Source organism: Tamandua tetradactyla, chromosome 3 (genome assembly GCF_023851605.1).
Source record: "Tamandua tetradactyla isolate mTamTet1 chromosome 3, mTamTet1.pri, whole genome shotgun sequence".
NCBI lineage: Eukaryota > Metazoa > Chordata > Mammalia > Pilosa > Myrmecophagidae > Tamandua > Tamandua tetradactyla.
Window position 1 is genome coordinate 79,696,035 of NC_135329.1, and position 21,997 is coordinate 79,718,031.

The following is a 21,997-nucleotide window of genomic DNA, read 5'->3' on the forward strand; positions in this document are numbered from 1 at the left end:
TCCTTTGCAGAGATGGGTTTCATATGGAAAAAACCTCAAGATGGAGGGTTCAGCCTGTTGATTTTGTTGTCCTCACTGCTTGTGAGAATATCAGGCCTTCTCCATGTGGAAAGTTGAATTTTCCCTCTTTCTCACCATTCCCCCAAGGGGACTTTGCAAATACGTTTTTATTCACTGTTCAGATCACTCTAGGATTTATCAGGGCATCACTCTGGACAAACCTACAAAATCTCATGCCCCCTCTCAGGGTTCCATGTACTTATGGCATTCAATTAAACTGCCCATATAAGTTATATTAGAAGATGCACTAGTCAAAATATAAATTTTATACCAATAAACATTTTTTGCTTTAGTCTCACACATAAGTTAAAGTTTTAAAATATGAATGACCATCTGTTTTCAGCACCCAGCAATATTGGCGTTCCTTTGTTCTTCCTCATACAAAAACATTTTTTAATTTGTACATTTAATCACTGTCCTTGTACACTGTAGGCATTCCTAGATTATACTATCTCAGTCTTTATCATCTATCTTTCCTTCTGATTTCATTTGTGCCCCCAGTCCTCCTCCCTCTATCGTTCTCACATCCAGCTTCATTCAGTGTACTAACATTATTGTAATATTGTAAACTCAGTCCCTAAGATACACAAACATGCAGAAAAAAAGACTAGAGAAAAAATATATGCCTTTCAGAAAACTCTTATCTCTGAATTATAAAAGTAGTTGATTTTTCTTTTATTTTTTATTCTCTATGGTTCTTCATAAAAGTTTTCTATAATGACCATCTATTTTCTTTCATGACTGAAAAACAAAGTTTAGAAAAGCTTATTCTAAAATTCACAAAGGTAGAATTCACATGCAGTGTCAACTCTGGAAATATACCTGCTTTCCAAAAAAGATTGGAAGAAAATATAACAAAATAGTAATATTTTACGTGTGTGGTGAGATTATATGTGATTTTTATTTCTTTTCCCTATATTTCTGTATATTTCCCATCCAGCAATGAGCATCTTTTTCAAAGGAGAAAAATGGAAAAGAGAGGTGTGTTTTATTATCCACTTGTAATGACTTACCAGCTACTTAAGAATTACAGTGTCGCTGTCAGAAGCCTGTATGGGCTGGCAGACAGACCCAAGGTATCCCAAAGCTAGTCAGTGGTGTGGAGCTGCACAGTGGTGGGTGCAGCAAGGATGAAAAGGAGGTAGAGTCAGCAGAAATCTGTGACCAGGTGAGAGAGTGGCAGGACTCACAGAGATCTAAGTTTCCTGCCAGGAGATTGTAGTGAAGCCTCATCCCTTAGGTCTAGACCAACTCAGTAGGCGACTGCTGACAGAAGAGTCGCATGAGCAAGTGATAACAATCAGCCCTCTCCATGCACTCTACCAACTCATGTTCTGAACGCTGCTGACATGCCTGTGCTTTCTGCCCTGTACTGGAAAACATATCTCTCCTAATGTGACGGGGCCAATGGGAAGGCTCTGAAAGACTTAGAACTTTTCTACCCACCCATTAGAGCTGTCTGAGCAGCTATCACTGCTTGTCACTGTGGGGTGTAAGGACGTCCAATGCCCAGGCCCTGCTCAGCATACAAGGAAAACAAGACCTGAAAATACAAAAGTTGGCCAGAGTTCTGACTCTGGCAGCAGATACACACATTCATATTCATGTGGCTTTGTATCTCCGTTCTAAGGGATGCTCCAGAACAGTGCATTTCCCTGGGCTTATGTGGACAGCTTACATCATCCACCTTTTTAACCAAGTGACTTGGTTAAAAGTCAGAGACTTTTCTTTCCTGCTTTCTGACTTTTCTTTCCTGCTTTCTACACTGACAGAATCCCCAAAAGTTGCAGAAGGTGTCAGGGACAGTAGTTTGAGACCAAGTCTTTGAAATTGTGATGAAAACATGTCAAGAATCTTATTTTATTGCATGAATCACTGAAGATAAGCTGGTCAAAATGAAGTCATTTTCATTTGGTTGTTTGCCATTGGTCTGGCAAACATGGCTTTTTGTGCAGTTCAGTCAAAGCTAACCTCATGCCCTGGCCAGCCCACCAAAGTGGTCCATTCTGCACTTCTCTATAAACTCCAAAGCCATATTTCTTGCCCTCAGCCAGTAGACCATTCTTTGTATACCTGTGTGCTTCTCCCAGCTAACCTAGATTTCACATGTACCTAAAGTTGCTTGTGCTTATTTCCAAACTTGTTTGTAGGAGCCACACTTGTATTTTAATTAAAAATTATATAAACTAAATACATACAGACCAAAAGTGGTTGTCTCTATGGACACAAAATTGAATGTTTTGGAAGCACTCAATAAGGCCACCCCTCCCACATCCAGAAATAAGTGGCAAAGATAAAGCATGTTATGAAGAAAGAGGGAAAGAAAGGAAAGAAGGAGGAGAGGGAAAGGAAAGAGGTGAAGAAAGAAGAAAAGGTAAGGGGAAAAAATGAAATTAATGGGAGGAAATGTAATGTGAAAGAATTCTGCACTCAGGTTGATTATACTGGTTTGATCCTGTAATGTACCCAAAAACCATGTTCTTTTAATCCTAATCTGATTTTGTAGTGTCAGCCATGTTAGTTTAATCCTGATCCTGTATTGTAGGGTGGGACCTCTTGATTAAGCTGGTACCATAGAGATGTGACACATCCAGTTGTGGGGTGTGAATTTTGATTAGGTTGTTTCCATGGAGATGTGACAGATCCAATTGTGGGTGTGATCTTTTGATTATATGGAGGTGTGACTCTACCCATTCAAGGTGGGTCTTAATTTATTTACTGGAGTCCTTTACAGAGGGAAACATTTTGGAGAAAACTCAGATACAAGACATTTGGAAATACAGAGGAAAACGCCAGAAGGACCCACAGAATCTGTGGGAGCCATTTAAACCAGGGTAGTCCAGCACATGTTGCCATGTGTCTTCCCATAAGATCTAAGCAAGCCAGAACCCAGAATTTTACCCTGGAGAAGCTAAATGAGGGCCCACAGATGCTTAGAGAAGAAACTGCTGGAACCAGAAGCAAAAATGCAAAGAACCATGAGCAAGGGCCTCAGCCAACTGACAGAGAAATCCCAGATGCCATTCGGCCTTTCTTCAGAGTCAAGGTATATTTCTTCTGGATGCCTTAGTTTGGACATTTTTAAGGCCTAAGAACTGTAAACTCGTAACTTAACAAATTCCCTTTGTAAAAGCCATTCCATTTCTGATATACTGTATTCTGGCAGCATTAACAAACTAAAACATTGATTTTCAAGTGTCTTTAAGTTCTCCTTCCATTAAAATGGAAGAAAATGACCACCAAAATATCTTGTGTCCCAGTGGGTTGACAGGAGTTTACTAAACCTTCAAGAAATAGATGATTCCAATCTTACATAGAGTCTTAAAGAGTGTGGAGAAAGAGAGAATCCCATGTTCCCAATTCATTTAAAAAGGTTACTACTATCTAGAAACACCTTGAAACCAAACTCTGCGAACATCAAGAAAAAAGAAAATCACAGGTCAGTCTTACTCATGAAAAAAAAAGCCTAATTAGAAACTGAATTCAAAAACCTGATTTAGTTAGTTTTAGTTTTGCAATAATTGGGTATAGCCCATGAACACAGAATTGTTATACTACTGGAAAAGCTGTTAACATAATTCTAAACATCAGGGTTTGGCAAACTGTAACCACAGGCCAAAGCCATTCCACCACCTGTTCTGTCAATAGTTATTTTGAAGTATAGCTACACTCGCCTGTTAGCATGCTATGTGGGGCTTTCATACTGCCACGATGTGGCCCACAAAGCCTACCTTATTACTCTCTGGCCCTTTACCAAAAATGGGTTAAAAATAGAAAAAAATTATAAGACTATTTCAATAAATGTTGCAAAAAAATTCAAGAAATCTCTTCAATCACTGTTGTCTTTTTAAAAGACAAAACAAAAATTTAGTAAACTGGGAATAAAAAGGAACTTCAATATGATAAATGTCTTTTTACAAAAACCACAGCTTTTTTAAAAATAAACCTTCATTATTTTCAAATAAGGATTGTCCATGTCAAAGAATTTGCATATGAATTAATAGAATTGATAAAAGTTTCCTAAGGTTACTGAATGTAAGAAAGTATGCTAAGGTAAATTGCATTTCCATACATCAGCCACAAACAGTTTAAAAATACAAATTTTTGAAAAGTATATGAGTAACAGAAATATATGGTGCCTAGAAATCTAATATAAATATGTAAGAATTTTATGGAAAAGATACAGCCTTTATTAAAAAACATTAAAGCATACTTAGAGCAACATACCATGATCATGGATGGGAAAACAGTATTATAATGTTATTGGATTTCCCTATTCTGTTGATCAAAGCAAAGTTGATCTGTTTTGTTTGCTAGTCTGCTTAAAGCAGATACATGAAATGGGTTGGCTTTCAACCATAGGAATTTATTAGCTTACAAGCTTACAGTTTTGAAGCCATGAAAATGTCCAAATCAAGGCATCATCAGGCAGTGCTTCCTTGAAGACTGGCTGTCAGCAATCCTTGGCTCCTCTGCCATATGGCAAGGCACATGGTGGCATCTGCAGATCTCTCCCTTCTCTTCTGGGTCTCATTGATTTCAGCTTCCTAACTCCGTAGCTTTCCCTCTTTCTCTGTATTTATCCCACTTATGTAGGACTCTCGTAGAGGATTAAGACCTATCCTGAATGAGGTGGGTCACACCTTATCTGAAGTAGTCTCATCAAAAAATCCAACTCACCACAGGTCCACACCCATGGGAATGGATGAACTTTAAGAACATGTTTTTTTAGGACATGTACGGTTCCAACCACATGGTCCAAATCCAAACAGGGCTTTTCCTGAAATTAAACAAGCTCACCTAGAAGTATAGCTTCAGTTGAAAGTTAAAAGACAAGCCACACCACAAAACACAAATATGCTCAATTGATTTCAGGCAAAATTACAAAACCAATTTAGTGAAGAAGGATAGCCTTTCAACAGATGTTGCTGGGGTGATTGGACGTCCATAGGCAAAGAAATGAAACTTAACCTAAACCTCATACAAAAACTAACTCAAATAGATCATAGATGTAAAATTGTATACACTATAAAACTTTTGGGAAAAAATGTAGTAGAAAATCTTCAGGCCCTAGGTGAGGGAAGAGTTCTTGTTCTTGACGTAAAAAAAAAAACAATCCACAAAAGAAAAATTGATCCACTGGACTTCGTTAAAATTAAAGCTTTTGTTCTGGGAAAACCCATGTAAAAAAAGATGAAAAGAGAAGCTATAAACTAGGAGAAAATATTTGCAAATCACATGTAATAAAGGACTAGTGCCTAGACTCCAAAACTTATCAGTAAAATGACTAGCAGTGCAATTGGAAAATTGGCTAAAGAGGATGGACAGATCACAGATAAGCACATGAAAAGATGTCCAGTATCATAGCCATCAGAGAAAAGAAAATTAATATGACAGATATCACTGCACACTATCAGAATGGCTGAAATAAAAATAGCACGAAATGCGGGCGAAGATGTGGGGAAATGGGCTCACTCATCTGCTGCTTATGGGAATGTAAAATAGCACAGCTACTCAGGAAGAGTTTGGTAGTTTCTTAACATACAGCCACCATACAACCCAGAAGTTGCACTCTTGCACAATAAAATAAATACTTGTGTTCACTTAAAAACATGTACTCAAAAACAAAAAAAAAAAACTTGTACTCAGATGTTCATAGCAACTTTATTTGTAATAAAACTGGACTCAGATCAGATGCTTTTCAGTGGACCAGTTTGGGCTCAACCCTGCAGCATCCCCACACTCAGAAGTAAAAAGGAGCAAATGACTGGCATGTACAGCAACTTAAATGGGTCTCTAGGGCATTTTGCTGAGCAAAAAAATAAAGCTAGCCCAGAAAGGAATTGGCGAAAAGATTTGTAGAAATAGAAGACAGATGAGTGGTTACCAGCAGTGAGATGCAAGGTAGAGCAAGAGGGAGGTGGGAGTGGCTAGAAAAGGGCAAGGGGCTCATCCCTTGCATTATCGTGGTTGGGACCCACCATGTGTGTTTCCCTCCCTTGTCAATGGCTTGGATGGGGGATGTGCTTCAGCCAATGGGACATAAGCAGGTGTGATGCAAACAGAGGCTTGGTAAGCCCCTGTCCCCTAGCGCTTTGTCTGTTGCACATACCCTCATGAAGGGCAGCTGCCCTGCTGCAGTGACCGCTGAATGCCTAAAGGCTGTATGGGGAGAGACTGTGAAAGGTTTGTAGCCATGTTGGATATGGCCCACCCAACCAAGCTTCCAGAGCACTGCCCCTCTGGGCCCAGTCAGCCACAGATGTGAGGAGATGTTCTTTTAAGCTGTTGAGTTTGGGGTGGCTCATGAGGCAGCAGGAGTAACTGCAAGAATTGCAGGCATGCCTTCTGCCAGGAAGCCAACGCTGAACCTCAATGAAGCTGCAGCCGCTCCTGAAGTTTACAGCAACTCTGCATTGCCAGGATGCCATGGGGTGGGGCTCATCACGGTGCCAGGCACTGCCTGCTTCTCTAAGACTTGCAGGAATGGGTCGATTACAGAGTGAAACACAGTTCTACAATGTAAAAAAGCATGCAACATCAGGATATATTTACATGTTCTAGAATCATTATAGCAGCATTGTCACTAGAATTTTCATTAGGCACCAACCACCATTTACTATGGGCAAATCAGCAAATCTTGGAATTTTAAAATCTGCATTCTTCCTCTTTACCACTTTATGAGTGCTCACAAAAATTGTCACAAAGTCCAAACAAATAGTACGCTACCTAGAATAGATATTTTCCTTTATGAATAAATTTATATGTATTTCCTCATTTTTCCAAAGGAGCATAAGTCATAAGCTGATGGAAACGATTACTTTAGGGTGAGGAGGACCTATTTGATTTTCGAAACAGGTAAATGCAGTACACATTTAAAATAATTTAACCTAAAATTGAAAGTGAACTGAAACAAATGAACTTAGAAATATTTCAAACTGGGAATATAACCACACGAAAAAAAAAACTATTTCAAGTGACTTTGAAAACTTTTTTCTGTGACCTTTGTAAGATATATTCTAAGGACGGAAAACTCCAGAAAAAAATCTGAATTTCACCCAGTTATTTTATCAATGATTTTGTTGGTATCTTAATTTTGAAACTACTTAATATGTTATAGGATAAATGTGTTCATGTTAGTAGGATCTGACCTAACATGCTGTGTACATTCCATGTGCAAGAAAATAAATACAAAGAAAATCAAGTAAGTTAGGAAGAAAAGCTGTAATGTTGAACTTCAATTCGGAACCAGTGTTGGCTGTGGTGGAAAAGAGGCTTTCAGTCATCCATCTCCTTGTAAACAGCTGCAAAATTGGCCAAGCATATGTTGAAGCTGCTCCCAGCCAGTGAGTCTTGAGAAGACAATTCATACAGATGGGTGCTACACGCCCCCCCCCCCCCAGCCCCCAGCCTGATCAGCTTTCTTCCTTGGCAGAAGAAACACTGGGGGTTGAGCTGCTGGGGGACTGGAATTTTCAGGGCAGATTACCAAAGAGGAAGGGGCTGTGCAGATGAGGAAGTCCAGAAATGCTCACAGGGCTTTTCCTCTACCAAATAATAAGTTGCAAATGGGCAGAGCCAGGGGTGGCAGAGGACAATGATGGAGGGCTGCAAACCAAGTGGAGATCTCAGAAGCCAAACAGTGTTTGAAGACATTGGAGTTCTGACCTACCAGAGAATGCAGAGACTATGCTGAACATGGGGTGCTCTGTGGAGACCCCACACAACCACTCAGCAGAAGCAGAGGAAGTTCTCTTGAGACCCATCCTCACAGGGCTGACCAACCTTCCTCAGGATCCAGCAACTCCTGAGAGAAAAACTTCTCAGTGAAGCCAGCAAAATTCAGACCATCAACAATACAGCCTCCACCATATCCTGTGAGGAATACAAAAATTACTGGGCATGCAACAAAGCAGGAAAATGTGACCCATAACCAGGAGAAAAAAGCATCCCTAGAAACTGGTCAGCACTCACTATGATGGCCTCCAGTGACTGCTCTCTCCGGGTGTTTGTGCCCTCAAGCAATGCCCTCCTCCTGGGTGTGGGTTTGACTTATCCATTTCTAACCAATAGTATACAGCAAAAGTGATGTGCTGTCACGTCCAAGATCAGGTGGCAATCTGTGTGTCTGTCTCTGTGTTTATATGTTTCTCTCTCTGTCTTGCTTTTGCTCTTATCCCTGGGGGGAGCAAGCTGCTATATCATGAGCACCCAGTAGAAAGGCCCACATAAAAGGAGCTGATGTTTTGGTCAACAACCCCTGAGGATTCATGGATGGCCTTGAAAGCTGGTCCTCCCCCAGTCCCAGCTGACCCCATGGCTGCAGCTCCTGTAACACCCTGGGCCAGAACTACCCAACTAAGCCATTCTAGGTTCATGACCCACAGACCATGAGATAATAAATGCTTCTTGTTTTCAGCTGTTTCATTCTAGGGTAATAGCTTATGCAGTAACAGATAGCTGACACAAATGTACAGAAATAGACCCAGTCATGACACAGATATTGGGATATTAGGATTAGCAGATGAGGACTTTAAAAACAAGTTTATGGGCCACGGTGGCTCAGCAGGCAGGAATGCTTGCCTGCGATGCCGGAGGACCCGGGTTCGATTCCTGGTGCCTGCTCATGTAAAAAAAATAAAAATAAAAAGTTTATAAATGTGCTTAAGCCTTTAAAAGGAAAGAAGTGGACATAGAGAACAGATGGGTAATTTCAGCAGAGAAATGAAAACCATAAAAAGAACCAAATGAAAATTATAGAATAGATAAATATAACATCTGATATGAAAAACTTACTGGGTGGGTTTACCAACAGTTGGGATACTGCAGAAGAAAGAATAAGTGAATTTGAAGATAAAATGCTAGAAACAGTACAAGCACTGAGAGGAATTTTTTAAAGACTGGGATAAAAACAGAGCCTCCGTGTCCCATGCGACAGTATCTAGCTCATGATTTTTTAAAGTGATTTCCCAGCTCTGTCAGAAGGGCCCTGAGCTGTGACTTCTGGGAGCACTGAGCATACCAAACACTGAGATCTTGGTCTCTAAATACCTTTTCCAACTTAACAGAACCAAGGCTTCTGGAGAAATGGCTGATACCAGGGTTAGAGCAGGAACAGTGAAAAAGTGAACCTGAAACATCTGTTGCGCCAAAAAATGAAACAAAGAAGAGTTCAAAGATTAATGCGGCCATGTCAAAAGGACACTAGAACCAACTTGAAGGGGCTTACACGGGCCAAATCTGGGATAACTTGAACATTAAAAAGAATTGAGAGTAACTAGTTATAAAACATTAAGTAAAACTTATTACTTCATAGAGGTGCTCAGAGAGAAAGAAAGAAAAACTCATTTGCTGCCATTTTCTTACTCTAAAAACTAGTGATTGAAGAAAGAACCATTTTTCCTGTCTGTTTAGCAGGAACTGTAACTCATGACAATTTAAGCGTCAAAACTCTTCTTTATGAAAGAGTAGCAGCTAATAAATGTGGAAGAAATTAAAGAATTAGAAAGTCACCATTTTGCAATCTCCCACTTAAGGCCAATAATCACTCCCTGAAAAAAACTACTTGTTCTTCGTGGAAACCCTAAACAGGAGCCTATTTCTCATTATTTCAAATAGAGAAAAAAATGTTTTTAATGTGTTAGGCATCAACCCAAATTTTCTAAGTTGGGTTAGAAATATCCTTTCCTGATCATCAAACAGTTTTGTCAACAGTCAGTTGCTCTGTATGAAATGACAGGATGCCAGCCTCAATGCAAGCACATCCAAGGTGCACCTCACCAATTTTGAAATTCCATACAAATTTTCAAAAAAATAGATGATTTTAACGTTCTGCCAATTGTATTTGAAATGTATGTTGAGAATTCTCCCACATGTGCTTTTTTTATATATGTTATGGAGTTTGGGAGAATTAAATGTAATTCTAAATTAAGTAGGTAAAAATAGGTAAAAAAAAAAAAAAATCATGAAAGTGGGAAATATATGGTATGGAGTTTGAATCGTGAAAACCAAGAGGCAGTCTGCTGGGAAGACATGAACCAGGGAAATGTTCATGGCAGTATTCCAGTAGTTGATTCAAGCAGAGATCATGAATGGAAGCTAAAACTGGAGAATCAGATGCTTCTGCTGATGCCAAAGTATTGCTCCATGGAGAACATGCTCACTGCAAAGGGGAGTTACCTGGGGACCCACAGCTTATTGAAGTGGTCAAACTCAGCATTCTTAATAATGGGACAACTGATACTCTGTGTCCCTGATGTTATTCATTTACAAAATATGCTTGCAAGAACTGTTTTACAAGCTTCTGAGACTAAGCAAACATTTAGATCTAACTTCAAGTTTACAGAAAATCTATAAGCTGGAGGAATAAGCTATTGGCACCAGAAAGGAGGATATTCTACAAGGCACTTTGCCTGGGATCTTTCAAAAAGTCAGTTTTATTTAAAAGAAAAAATAAATGAGGAGCTGAGGGGGGAATGTTATGGATTAGAAGAAACTGAAAATGGTGGCTTCTGGGAAGATAAACTTGGAGCCCAGGAATGCCTCTGAAAGGTTCACATTCCTAAGTAGTGCTCCATTACATCCCCACCTTGAAGAGCTTAACAAGAGAACCATAAAAGGCTTCTTTCCCCATCATTGAGTATAACACCTTTGCCTCAGGCTGGAGCTCAGGAGCTTCTGGAATGCTTACAAAGACAAAACAGATGAATATTTTTGAATTTCATTTTGCAAAACTTATAAAGACTTTCTAAATGTTACCAATACCAAAGACATCATTTACAGTGTACGGTGGTGAGTGACATTCCCAGCTCAACATTTACTAAATCCTGGAGAAAACTACCCCAAGGTCAGCCACACAATGGCAAGTTCTAAATTATGAGAAAATTTATAATGAATGTAGTTTAACAGATCACAAGCAAATTAATAATTATGGAGTTTATTAAGGTAATATACTACTATGAACTAATAGGACGACGCAAAGCATAGTCGTGTGGGAAAGGAAGCACACATGTGGTACAGATACAAATAAATCTTATATTGAAAGAGAAGAGGAGGAGATGTGAACCACAAGAATTCCCAGAGAAGCTGAAAATTCTGTAGGTGAAAGTCTGAATCAACTACCAGTGATGTTTGAAAAATATTTTTAAATAGACTGTGCTGAAAAAAAAAAAAAAAACTTCCAGTCAAATGTGATTTATTAAATGAATGTACTTTTTGTGCATTTTTAAAAGTGTTTAAGTTATGTATATGCATCATTTTGTGACTCCCCACTTTAACAGGTTCTATTAAATGACCAGTTAGTTACTAGACCCAGACATGTGGATAGATTGCTTCCACTGTAATCCTAATTTTGTATACATTACTTTGGCCACATGACCAGATTCAAGTTGTGTGAATGCGATGTGACAAATTTACACTTAACAGAGTATTTAAGAATTTATACTAAAAGTTATTCTGCCTTGTCCCTTAGTGGATAATAACTTAGGCTGACAGCATGGTGCCATTCTAAGCTTCAGATCCCTCATGCCACAGCTACTTTGGATCAAGTTTCAGTCTTGGGACGAGCTCTGGGTTTTGGTCATCTAGACTTCATCTAGCAGACTAGTCCCACAAGACATTCTGTGAAAGTAGTGTTCCTCAATCAGGCGAGACTGGGAAACCCTGCCTTATGTATTCTTCTGTAGGAGAGTCTTAGTGCACATTATCTTATTAAAGACAAGTCTAGCAATTGCTGTATAATTAATACCAGACTAGCATAGTGTCCATTAAACAATTATAAAATAAACAATTATAAAAACATGAACAACTATGAAAACATGAGTCAACTCAAGGCAGAACAAGACTGCAGTCCTTGTGAGAAGGCAGATTTCAAGGGGAGCCCCATGGTTGACCAGATGTTTGACTAGAAACAGTTTCCCAACCATGGTGCAGAGACTTGGAGCATGGCAGTTATGTTAAGCTGAAGAAGCAGAGGTCAAAGTTTAGGGCAGCTGGAATCTACAAGATAAGGCATTGGAGAAAGGGAAGCCATGCAGAGAAGGAGCCCCAAAAGGTCATATCGGGATCCCACGAGTCCATGGCTGAGGGCTAGGCAGTACAAGCACTAGGCCAAACCACCAGAGGTTTGCCAAATAATTGTGAAGTTCTGAAAGTAGAAAAGAGCTTCTGGAGGTTGAGCAGAGCTCAAGGGACAATGGAGTTCTAGCCCTGTCCAAGTGGAGAGAACTTACCAACACTCCTGGCAACTCCAGACCGGAGAAAGGCCATGCCTTGGGGTAAGGGCTCAGGCTCTATAAAACCTACTCTCAACCCACCCCATTATAGCCTAAAGTCAAGCTTTGGCACAGTCTACAGCAGAGATAGAGTTTGGTGGTCAAATTCTGCCAAATTAGGAGGGCTTCAGGAAACACCTTGAGCTTCTGCAAGATCCACCCTAACAAAATGTAAAACACAAGTTGGAGGTGATCAGCCAGTAATTTAATTGCCTTTGAGAGCAGAAAAATCAACCCTTCAGGAAATCGTAGTCTCTACAACATACTGTGCCGTGTACAGTGTTCAATCCAAAATCACTAGACACAAAGAAAAAGGGAAATGTGATCCATAGTCAAGAAAAAGAAACTAGTCAATGGAAGCTGAACCTGAGATTATTAGTTACAAAGCCACTTAAGATATTTTCTGTCTTTTAATTAATTTATGCCTGGACCTGGATAGCTAGTAGCCCCTCACACTCATTACCACTTCCAGACCATTCTACCCTACACATGCCTTCCTCACCTGGCAGTTGTTTTGAGGTTCACACTGTTGGGGTGAGTAAAACTCCCACACTCCTATGGATGTCATCTGCAGACCTCCAGGTCACTCCTTGTCTTTCCCTGTAGATGTCAGCACTTACCTGTCTCTCACCCACATTGGTCCCTTCGTATTTCAGTATCCAGTGACCTGGCATTCCAATTCCTTGGTCTCCTTTCTTCCATCAAACTTCAGATGCCCACTCTCTCGATCATACCCAGAACTTTGTCATCACCAGCAAGTGCAGACCTTCCAGATAGCTTCAAGCACCCCATTGCAGACCACCTCTAATCTTTCCACCCTTAGTAATCTGATTCTGGCAATTTTTTCCACCCCAACAGGACCTTCGGCCAGTGACCCTATCACTTTTTCACTGTCCATGCCCATCTCATGTCCTCACTTCCCTCCTTACTTCCCTTAGACAGAAAACTATTAAAATCACTCCTTGGCCCTGTTTTCCTGTTTGACTCCCAGAAAGAAAAGAAGGTGGGGAAGAAAGAACTCTTAACTGTTTAAACCCAAGCAACTGAATATGACTTGGTTCCCTAAATTTCACTCCAACCTCATGCAAGGCTTTAGTTTTGCCTGCACTTCCCTGCATTTTCTGAGCACATCCATTCTTCTCTCCTAGGTTACTATGTCACATCTTTTCCTCCAGTCTCAATGATTACTCTATCCTTGCTGTTTGTCTGAGAGGATTGAAACAATCAGAAGAGAATTCCATACACACCCACCACATCTACAGCCTTCCTCATATGTGCCCTCTTGTCATAGAAGCTAAAGGGTACTTTCTGAACCCCTCTCTCAGGGACACGCTCCAGCATTATCTTACTTCTCCCCTGCGTTGTCCGTTTTTTCTTCTCCACAAAATCATTTCTCTCCAGCACACGATATGCTATAATAGCTCCCATCCTCAAAGTCTTCCTTGGCCTTAACCTCTCTTCCCACCACCCCTTATTTCCCCTTAAGAACAGGTTCCTCAGAAGACTGCCTAGCCTGGCTATCTGCTTCCCCACCTTCCATCCTCTCTTAAACCCATTCCAGTTGGGCTGTTGTCCTCCCCCACTCACCCTCCCACCCCCCACTGCTACCCAGGTGTTGTAGCCATCTGCCACCCATGGGGGTGGCCTAGGAGCCACTGCCTGTGCCACACCCATCTTTAACATGGTGTATCACTGCCCTGTGGACACATGGCCAAATTCATGCCCCCTTTCATTCATCTCACCTTCTTACCTTCAGGAGCATTCTCCTACTAGGACACAGTGCTCTGTCCTGCTTCTGCTGCCTCTTGTCACTCCTTGGTCTTCCTGGCTGGTTTCTCCCCAACTATCTTCCATCCACAAATCACAGGAGTGTCTCAGGGTTCAGTCCTCAAATTTGTTCTTCCTGCTGAGCCCATCCTGTTTTATAGCTTTAGATATACTGATAGGTGCATGGTGTATTTCCAACCCAGTGTCTTTCCTGGAGTTCAGATTCAGGGATCCAACTGCTCAACATGGTGCCACCCAAATGCGTTATGTCCAAGCCTGACCTTATGAGCCTCTGTCCCCATCTCCTCCATTTTGCCCAGTGTCACAACTAAATCTGTTTTAGTTTGCTAGCTGCCGGAATGCAATACACCAGACATAGAATGGCTTTTAAAAGGGAGAATTTAATAAGTTGCTAGTTTACAGTTCTAAGGCCGAGAAATGTCCCAAGTAAAGCAAGTCTATAGAAATGTACAGTCAAAGGCATCCATCCATGGAAAGATACCTTGTTTCAGGAAGGCCGATGAAGGCCAGAGTTTCTCTCTCAGCTGGAAAGGCACATGGAGAATGTGGCATTATCTGCTAGCTTTCTCTCCTGGTTTCCAGTTTCATGAAGTTCCCTGGGAGGTGTTTTCCTTCTCCATCTCCAAAAGTCCTGGCTCATGGACTCTCTGCTTTGTGGTTCTGCAGCATTCTCTGCTCTCTCCAAATCTCTTATTCTCCAAAATGTTTCCTCTTTTATAGGACTCCAGAAACTTATCAAAGACCCACCCAAATAGGTGGAGATATGTCGTCACCTAATCCAGTTTAAGAACCGCTCTTGATTAAATCACATCTCCAGGGAGATGATCTGATTACAGTTTCAAGCACACAGTACTGAATAGTGATTATTCTGCCTTTACGAAATGGCATTTAGATTAAAACATGTCTTTTCTAGGGGACATAACATCCTTTCAAACTAGCACACCATCCTTCCAGTATCTCAATCCAATATCAAATAAATGGATCTACCTTCAAGATATATCTAGAACCCAACTCTTCTCACCTCAGAAGAGCTACCACCCTGCTCCAGACCACTATCATCCCTTAACTCAACCATTAAAATAGCCTAATTGACAACCCTACAGTCTATATAAGGATCCTTTCAATACAAAGATTCCCCCAGGAACTCCCATCCCACTTAGGAAAAAGTCAAAGTCTAACAGTGCCCCCACCCCTACCTTCTTACTTGTCTTCTCCCCTCTCTACCTCTCTCTCCTATCGCCTCCCCTTCCTCCTTTATTCACTGCTGAATCCCCAGCACATAAAACAGAGCCTGCTAACTAAGATAGTAGATTCTCAAGTTTTTGTTGAGTGAATCAGTGTCGAAGTCATTATTCCAGATGCTAAGCCATACCCATTAGTGTCCTCTCCCAGAATTCCATACTGACTGTCATAATCTTAGAGCACTGAAGTTGGGAGGCTCTTTCAAGGAAATTTGACACAGGGACTACTCAAGGTCTGGAAGCCCTCCCTGACCTCCTTAGTCATGCGACAGCTCTTCAACTATCTCCTAGCAAGCTGATGTCCTTTCCACACCTCGTTTGAAAAGGTCTACATGGAGTTGTATTGCTGCCTTGTCACTCCTGCCCATTGTGGAGTCACAGAGAGCTGGACCAGTCCTCTTCTCAGGGAAGGTATGACAGGCACTGAGTCCTGTCGTATTTACAGTGGGACTCCTAGAGCAGAGCATGGTCAGGACGTGGCAAGTCAGGCCAGCAGGGCTGGGGGATGGCCTGGAGCCTCTTCTTTAGAGTCCCGCCATCTGGAGCCCTGTCAGTGGTGGTGATGGCAGCAGGCTCTCATGGGCCCACAGAGTGGGCAGCACATCTCAGATTCAGTGGTCAGCAGTATGGCAGGGGCAGTTTGGGTGTTCACACCACAGGCATCTTGGGCTCTTTTTCCAGAGAGTACTTGCCAGCACACTCCACCAGGACCCCACCTCACCTGCGTGGTGCCATGTACCTTGTGAATTTCCCCTGGCATCATGGGCTTTCTAGCATGGCCTTGCTGTCTGTTCCTTTTCCCTCCACCATCTTAGCCCCCTGCCCCAGCCCACATGCCAACTGTAATGGGAGCCCCCCACCCACACCAACACTGGACTTAGAGAGAGAGGCCCTCAAGAGCAACAGACTAACTGCGTCCCCCTCCAGCTCAGACTTGAAACCCCGCTCCCTTAGGCTTTTATATTCCTGGGACCACCTGCTGGAACAAGCCAGACATGATGTGTGGAAAAGTAGTGAGTTTTTGGCGGGTAGCCTCTCACCCACAGATGTGTTCTAGTGCCAGTTTTGTACTTTGCCTGGAAGACAAGGAGATTTTGTGGTTGGAGCCTTTTGTGCTTTCCTGCCACCAGGCCTCATCTGCACCCGCCTGTGGTTGGTTTATCCCAGGTTCTGGACGTGAATGGAGCACCACCTGGGTCCCACCACAAGGTGGCCAGAATGCACCAGAGGCGGAGGCAGCTTGGGAGACACTGGGAAGCTTCCTGCCAGAGCACTGTCTGGACGAAAGGACAGCCCGCCTCCATGGCCTCACTCCCAGATTTGGGGGTCAGTGGGTGGAAAAGTCAGGTCTGTTCCATTCTAGAGGCTTTTCTAATGTGTTTGTGTACTTCTGCATGTCTTCCCAGATGAACGACAATCTTATCGAGAGCTGGAGTGACCTGGATGAGCTGAAGGGCGCTAAGGGCCTGGAGACAGTCTACCTGGAGCGCAACCCCCTGCAGAGGGACCCACAGTACAGACGCAAGGTCATGCTCGCCCTCCCTACCGTGCGGCAGATTGATGCCACCTTCGTCAGGTTCTGACCTCTTGCTGCTCTGGGGAACTTTCCGGCCATGGCTTTTTAATCCACTTCTTGCTCCTGAAATCGTCAGTATATCAACAGTCAAAAACCCAATGCAATAAAAAGGCACCGAGTGGTAACAAGCATCTGAGGCCACGCACCATCTTTGGGAGCCACTACATGTGATGTCCCAGGTAGTTCTGATGGCCGTTGTCGCCACCAAGAGGAGGGAAGACGTGCTGCATGACCTGTGCTGTGGGGGTCCATCTGCTTCCTCCTTTGGGGAGGCCCCAGCCCCCAAGTCGGTGGGTCTCAGAGGCTACCCAGTGGCATTCAGGGGGCTGTCCTAGCGGTCCCCTCCAGACCCAGTTTGCAGGATTAAATCCACTGGCCTGTGTCAACCGAGAGCTTCTAAATCTTTTAGACCAGTTGATGCCAATTTTGAAAAAAATTTTATGTCGTTTGTAAAGCAAGCCCTCTGGTGAGAGGCACCACTCTGTGTGCCATACTGCATAGCACTAGTTGTAACAGAAGTGGCACAGCCGGGCGCTATGCTGATGGCAGCACTTTCACGCCCTCAGCCCTCACCCTTGGGTGTGAATGCTGCCCTCATCTGAGGACAAGAAACGAGGAATGGCCCCATGTCACCCAATTCTTGTGCCGTAGATGCAACTTGAACCCGAGAGGCTCTTTCCAAAAAACATGCTTTAGCATGCCGCCTGACCTTCTTACCCCCTCATTTTTTGGCCTGTTTTTATGAAATTCATATCAGCAACCACCCGGGGTCTGAAATTACTGCTATGAAGGCAGAGTCCTCTCTTGGGATCTCAGATCATCCCTGCCGAGTGGTGGTCAAGCTGTTAGCCCACTGCAGGTCCCTTCTGATTCCAGGATCCTAGAGCTGAATTGTCCATTGGGGCCTGCTCACCACATGTGGCAGCTTAAGTTCAAATTTAAATTGAAGACTCAGTTCCTGGGTTACACTTGACCCTTTTCAAACACTGTAGCCCCGTTGAGCTTGTGGCAGCCCAATTGGGGAGAATATTTCCATCGTCACAGAAAGTTCTATGGACAGCACTGCTCTAGACTTGAGTTAAATGTCTTAAAAGAGTTAAAGGAAATGGTTCAAAATTAAGGAAAAAAGAGAAATTGAATTTTTGTTGCAAGAGAATAGAGGATGCCTGTTGGGTCTCTGCTTTAGCTCTCACCTCATGGCAAGAAGGCCGTGTGGCCTGGGATTCTCACAGTGCGGGGCCTGCAGGGACCAGCTTCCAGGGGAGTAACAGAATTTGTCATGTTCGCCCCAGGGCGTGAGGATGTGTCTGGTCTTGTTCTGATCTTCACCAAAATAAATGTTGTGACCTGAACATATAACGTGTCTACCTATTGAAAAGCAAGTTCTCAGAGAGTAGAGATAGATTAGGTAGGACAGGGCCCCCAAAAGCATCTGGATTGTGACCTAGAATCCTGCCTTCAGCCAAGTAGCTAGTTGCTCCTGAGATCGAAAGAGCATTGGCTGCACACGAGGGCCCAAGATTTGGATGCCCATCCTGAAAAACAATACAGAGGAGTCCTCCACCCAGGCAAGAAAAGTGAATGCAATTAAAGATTCAAGGAGAGGGGCAGATGTGATTTAGAAGCCCTAAAACCAGAAAAACATTAGTTTAAGAATGTATTCGATGTAGCTGTGAAACTTTTTGCAAACATTGAGATAGAACTCTTGACAAGGTGCACACTTACCCCCTACAGAAACCATTAGTGATCTGAAACATGGGGCCACTGCTTCCTTACTCGAGGGGGGAACAAGGGTGGCAAGTAGAAGTAAAGTTGTGCCCATTTTCATCTTGATGTAGAAGGGGAACAGTTTATAAATAAGATTTATGGGGAAATCGTTCAAAAATGTTGAAGGCAAGCAGTAGTAGTTCAAAAATGTTCCTTCCCAACTGTCAGGAAGGAAAAAGTTAAGAGCACGGTGGCTTCAGAACCAAGGGCCCCACGCCAAGCATGCAAGTGAAGATGAGAAGTCCCATCCCCATTGGAAACAGCCCCCAAAAGCACAGGGCACAGGCTTTATCATAAATTTAGCCCTCTGCTCCTTAACAGGCATCTCTTTAACTTTATTAAATTGTTGAAGGGATAAGAAAAGGTGTTCCTAAATCAAAATGCCATTTTGATTTTTTTTTTAAGAACTCATTAATATTCTCAAATTTGTATGGAAGGAAGAAGGGCCACACCCATGTGTGGCTCCATCAGCTTTGAATATGAGCCAAGCAAGAGACAGTCTCCCAGATTCTGAAGGGCATCATTCCTTTCTAAAGGGGATACCGGGGCCAAGAGCAGGGCCATGGGGCCTGGTTCAGGGGAGACTGGACAGCTGGCATTTGGCCTCAGATGGAGCAGCAGGTGCCATGGTAGAGGGGCCGGGCAGGGAGAGAGCGGAACTTGGGTCCTGCCCAGCCTCATGCAAAGGGAAAAGAAATTTAGGAAACATCTGTGAACTCCCGGTGCTTAGGCACTTCTTCCCAAAATGCACCTCTTCTCTGAGCCAACAACACCATTCAGCCCTGGGGGCACAAATCAGAACACACCAAGCCCATGGCTCAGCAGGGACGAGTCCCTCAGCCCACACAACAGGGGGCAAGTCCTCTTGTCCTGGGGCTCAGCAGGGTCAGAGCTAGGCACATTTGGGGCAGCCAAGGGACAGTGTGCAGAGGTGCCACACATGCAGCCTGTGCCCTGAAACCTGCCTTCAGCTGCAGATGACCTATTCCAGAAGCGCCAAGGTGTGCAGTCGAAGCTGTAGTTCCTCCAGGAGAGGAGCTGGATGGCTCTCCAAAACCACAGATGCAGAAAGGCCACTCTCGAGATAGGGGGTAGAAGTGGGGGGATGTAGGGGGCCCAACAGGGCTAAAGGGGAGGGACTAAGCCAGAGCAGGCACGGAGGACCTCACAGGAGAGGGCTCCAGGCCTGGAGGGCAGGTGAACCCAGCACTCAGCCTGAGCACGCAAGCACCCAGCACAGGGATGACAACAGGCTTGCCCAGTTTGTAAAGCAAGAAGGGGTGGCAATAGTAACAATAAAAGGAGGGAAAGAAGCTTTAAATGAGACAATCATTCGTTTCCTCAACAAACACTGAAAGGCGCTTACTCACCAGTCATGCTTTTAGGCACTTGGGATCCATCTGTGAGCAAAACATTAAAAAGAAAAAAAGAAATCTGGCAAACTCAAATTATATTGTAGGAAATACAGATTCATAGAAAATCACAGCCATAGTGAATACATCAATCGCATAATAAGCTAAATCTTTCCAACCACCCACTTCGTTTGCCGTGGGGCCTCGATGGGAGAGGGGAGGAGGGGGTGAAGGAGGAGGGACCGGAGAGGGCACGGGGTCCACACCACAGCCTCAGAGCCATGGCAGGACCGGGGTTCTGGCTGAGACTGGCTTCTTTTCCGGAAGAGTCTGAGCAGAGGACATGACACCTGATTTGTATTTCTTAAAATATTGTCCTGGCATGATGAAATTGGGGGAAAAAATACTTTAAGAAACTTTTAAGTAGAATGAAAAAGTGAATAAAATAAAATCAGGTACTAATGCAAAAAAAAAGACTATTAGGTTGAAAAGAAAATACATTAGATTGAAGTTGTCAATACTCTTTTTAACCTTCAAAAAATGGCAACTTCATTTAAATAAATGCAGTTCAAATACATGTATTAAATGTATCAAGGAGATAAACGGAAGCATAAATAAGAATGAGAAAGAAGAGCCAACCACGGAGATGAGAGTAATTTTTTTTAAGTAGGTTAATCCTATCTAAAATTCAAGTGAAATGGTCACTTTTCTAAAAATAAATTTCAGATCTCTAAGAAAATTATCTCAAAATGAGTTAAAATCCTAAGACCAATAACCAAGGAGGAATGGGGGGACATAGGGAAAGCACTCCCCCTCTGTATTGGCTCTCCTGCAGCCCACCGTGGGGGACAGGCAGATGATGCTGCCCCAGGAGTGGCTGGGCATGCAGTGCAGAGCCTGGGACCGAGGAAACTGTTCCCCAGGGGAAAAGGTACATGTATAGCCTGTTGTATTAATTAGGGTTCTCTAGAGAAACAGAATCAATGGGAAATATTCATAAATATAAAATTTATAAGAGTATCTCATGTAACCATGGGAACGTAAAGTCCGAAATCTGTAGGCCAGATTGTGAAGCTTATGATTCTAATGGAGGGTCTGGATGAACTCCACAGGAGAGGCTGGCTGGCTGAAGCCCAACCAGACAAACGAGTACCACCACCTGGCCAAGTTGACATAAGAAACCTAACCATGAGACAGTCCACCCGTTGTCAACTTGGCAGCTATACTCATCACCTTAAACCATACCTAATTTCTAAATAGAAAACAATAAAAATACACATTTTTTTCTCAAACAATACCCAACTGTCCTGTATATAACCGGAAACACATTAAATGTTTCCAGAATAGGGTGTAAGTCCTTGAGTAATATCCATTCTTAAACTTGATATCTTACATCTTAAATAGTATAACATGAACAAAATAGGATTACCGTCCTCGTTTCTGTAACTGATCATGTGGTTGTAGTTCATATTCATTGCCTTCTTCCACTACCCATTCCATGTTCCCTTTACCGTCAGCAAGCACTTCAGCTGGCCATGGTTCTTTGCCTGGTGGGGTGACCCAAACCTTCACTCCTGAAGTTTCAGAGCCATTGGTAGCCCTGACTGGATTGGGTTGTTGCATTTTTCCATTGATTTTAATCACAGGGCATGATAGTACTAAAAGACGCCCTAGGGGATTTCCTATATTCTAGGAAACCTCTTTACCTCCATTGTGTAGTTGCAGTCCTATTTCCCTCTGATAGTCAGGGTCAATCCCCCCCAGCCAGTTATGTAATCCCTTTCTTGGCTTGTTGATCCAGGGGCATGAGTAGCACAAAGTGACCAGGTGGCAGCCTTAGATTCCAGTTCAATGGAATCATTGTTGTTTCTCCTGGTGGAAGCACTCCCCCTTTTGGAACTAAAACCTGTAGACCAGCAGAGCTCAGAGTCGCAGGGACAG

The 21,997-nt window shown here is 42.9% G+C and overlaps 1 protein-coding gene and 1 long non-coding RNA gene across 3 annotated transcripts in view; one reads left to right on the forward strand and one right to left on the reverse strand.

Moving 5' to 3' along the window:
* Nucleotides 1-18,296, forward strand: part of PPP1R7 (protein phosphatase 1 regulatory subunit 7) — an 82,524-nt gene extending 64,228 nt beyond the window's left edge. For both annotated transcript variants that reach the window (XM_077153334.1, XM_077153335.1), the window contains one exon: nt 16,768-18,296. In XM_077153334.1, coding sequence (XP_077009449.1) covers nt 16,768-16,944 — 177 coding nt within the window. In that variant the 3' untranslated portion in view covers nt 16,945-18,296. The remainder of the gene's footprint in view (nt 1-16,767) is intronic.
* LOC143677412 (uncharacterized) lies at nt 6,478-8,054 on the reverse strand. Its single transcript, XR_013172596.1, has 3 exons — nt 8,035-8,054; nt 7,733-7,935; nt 6,478-6,575 (listed from the first exon to the last, which is right to left on the reverse strand). It is a non-coding gene; the product is annotated as an uncharacterized LOC143677412 (long non-coding RNA).
* Nucleotides 18,297-21,997: the final 3,701 nt, after the last annotated feature.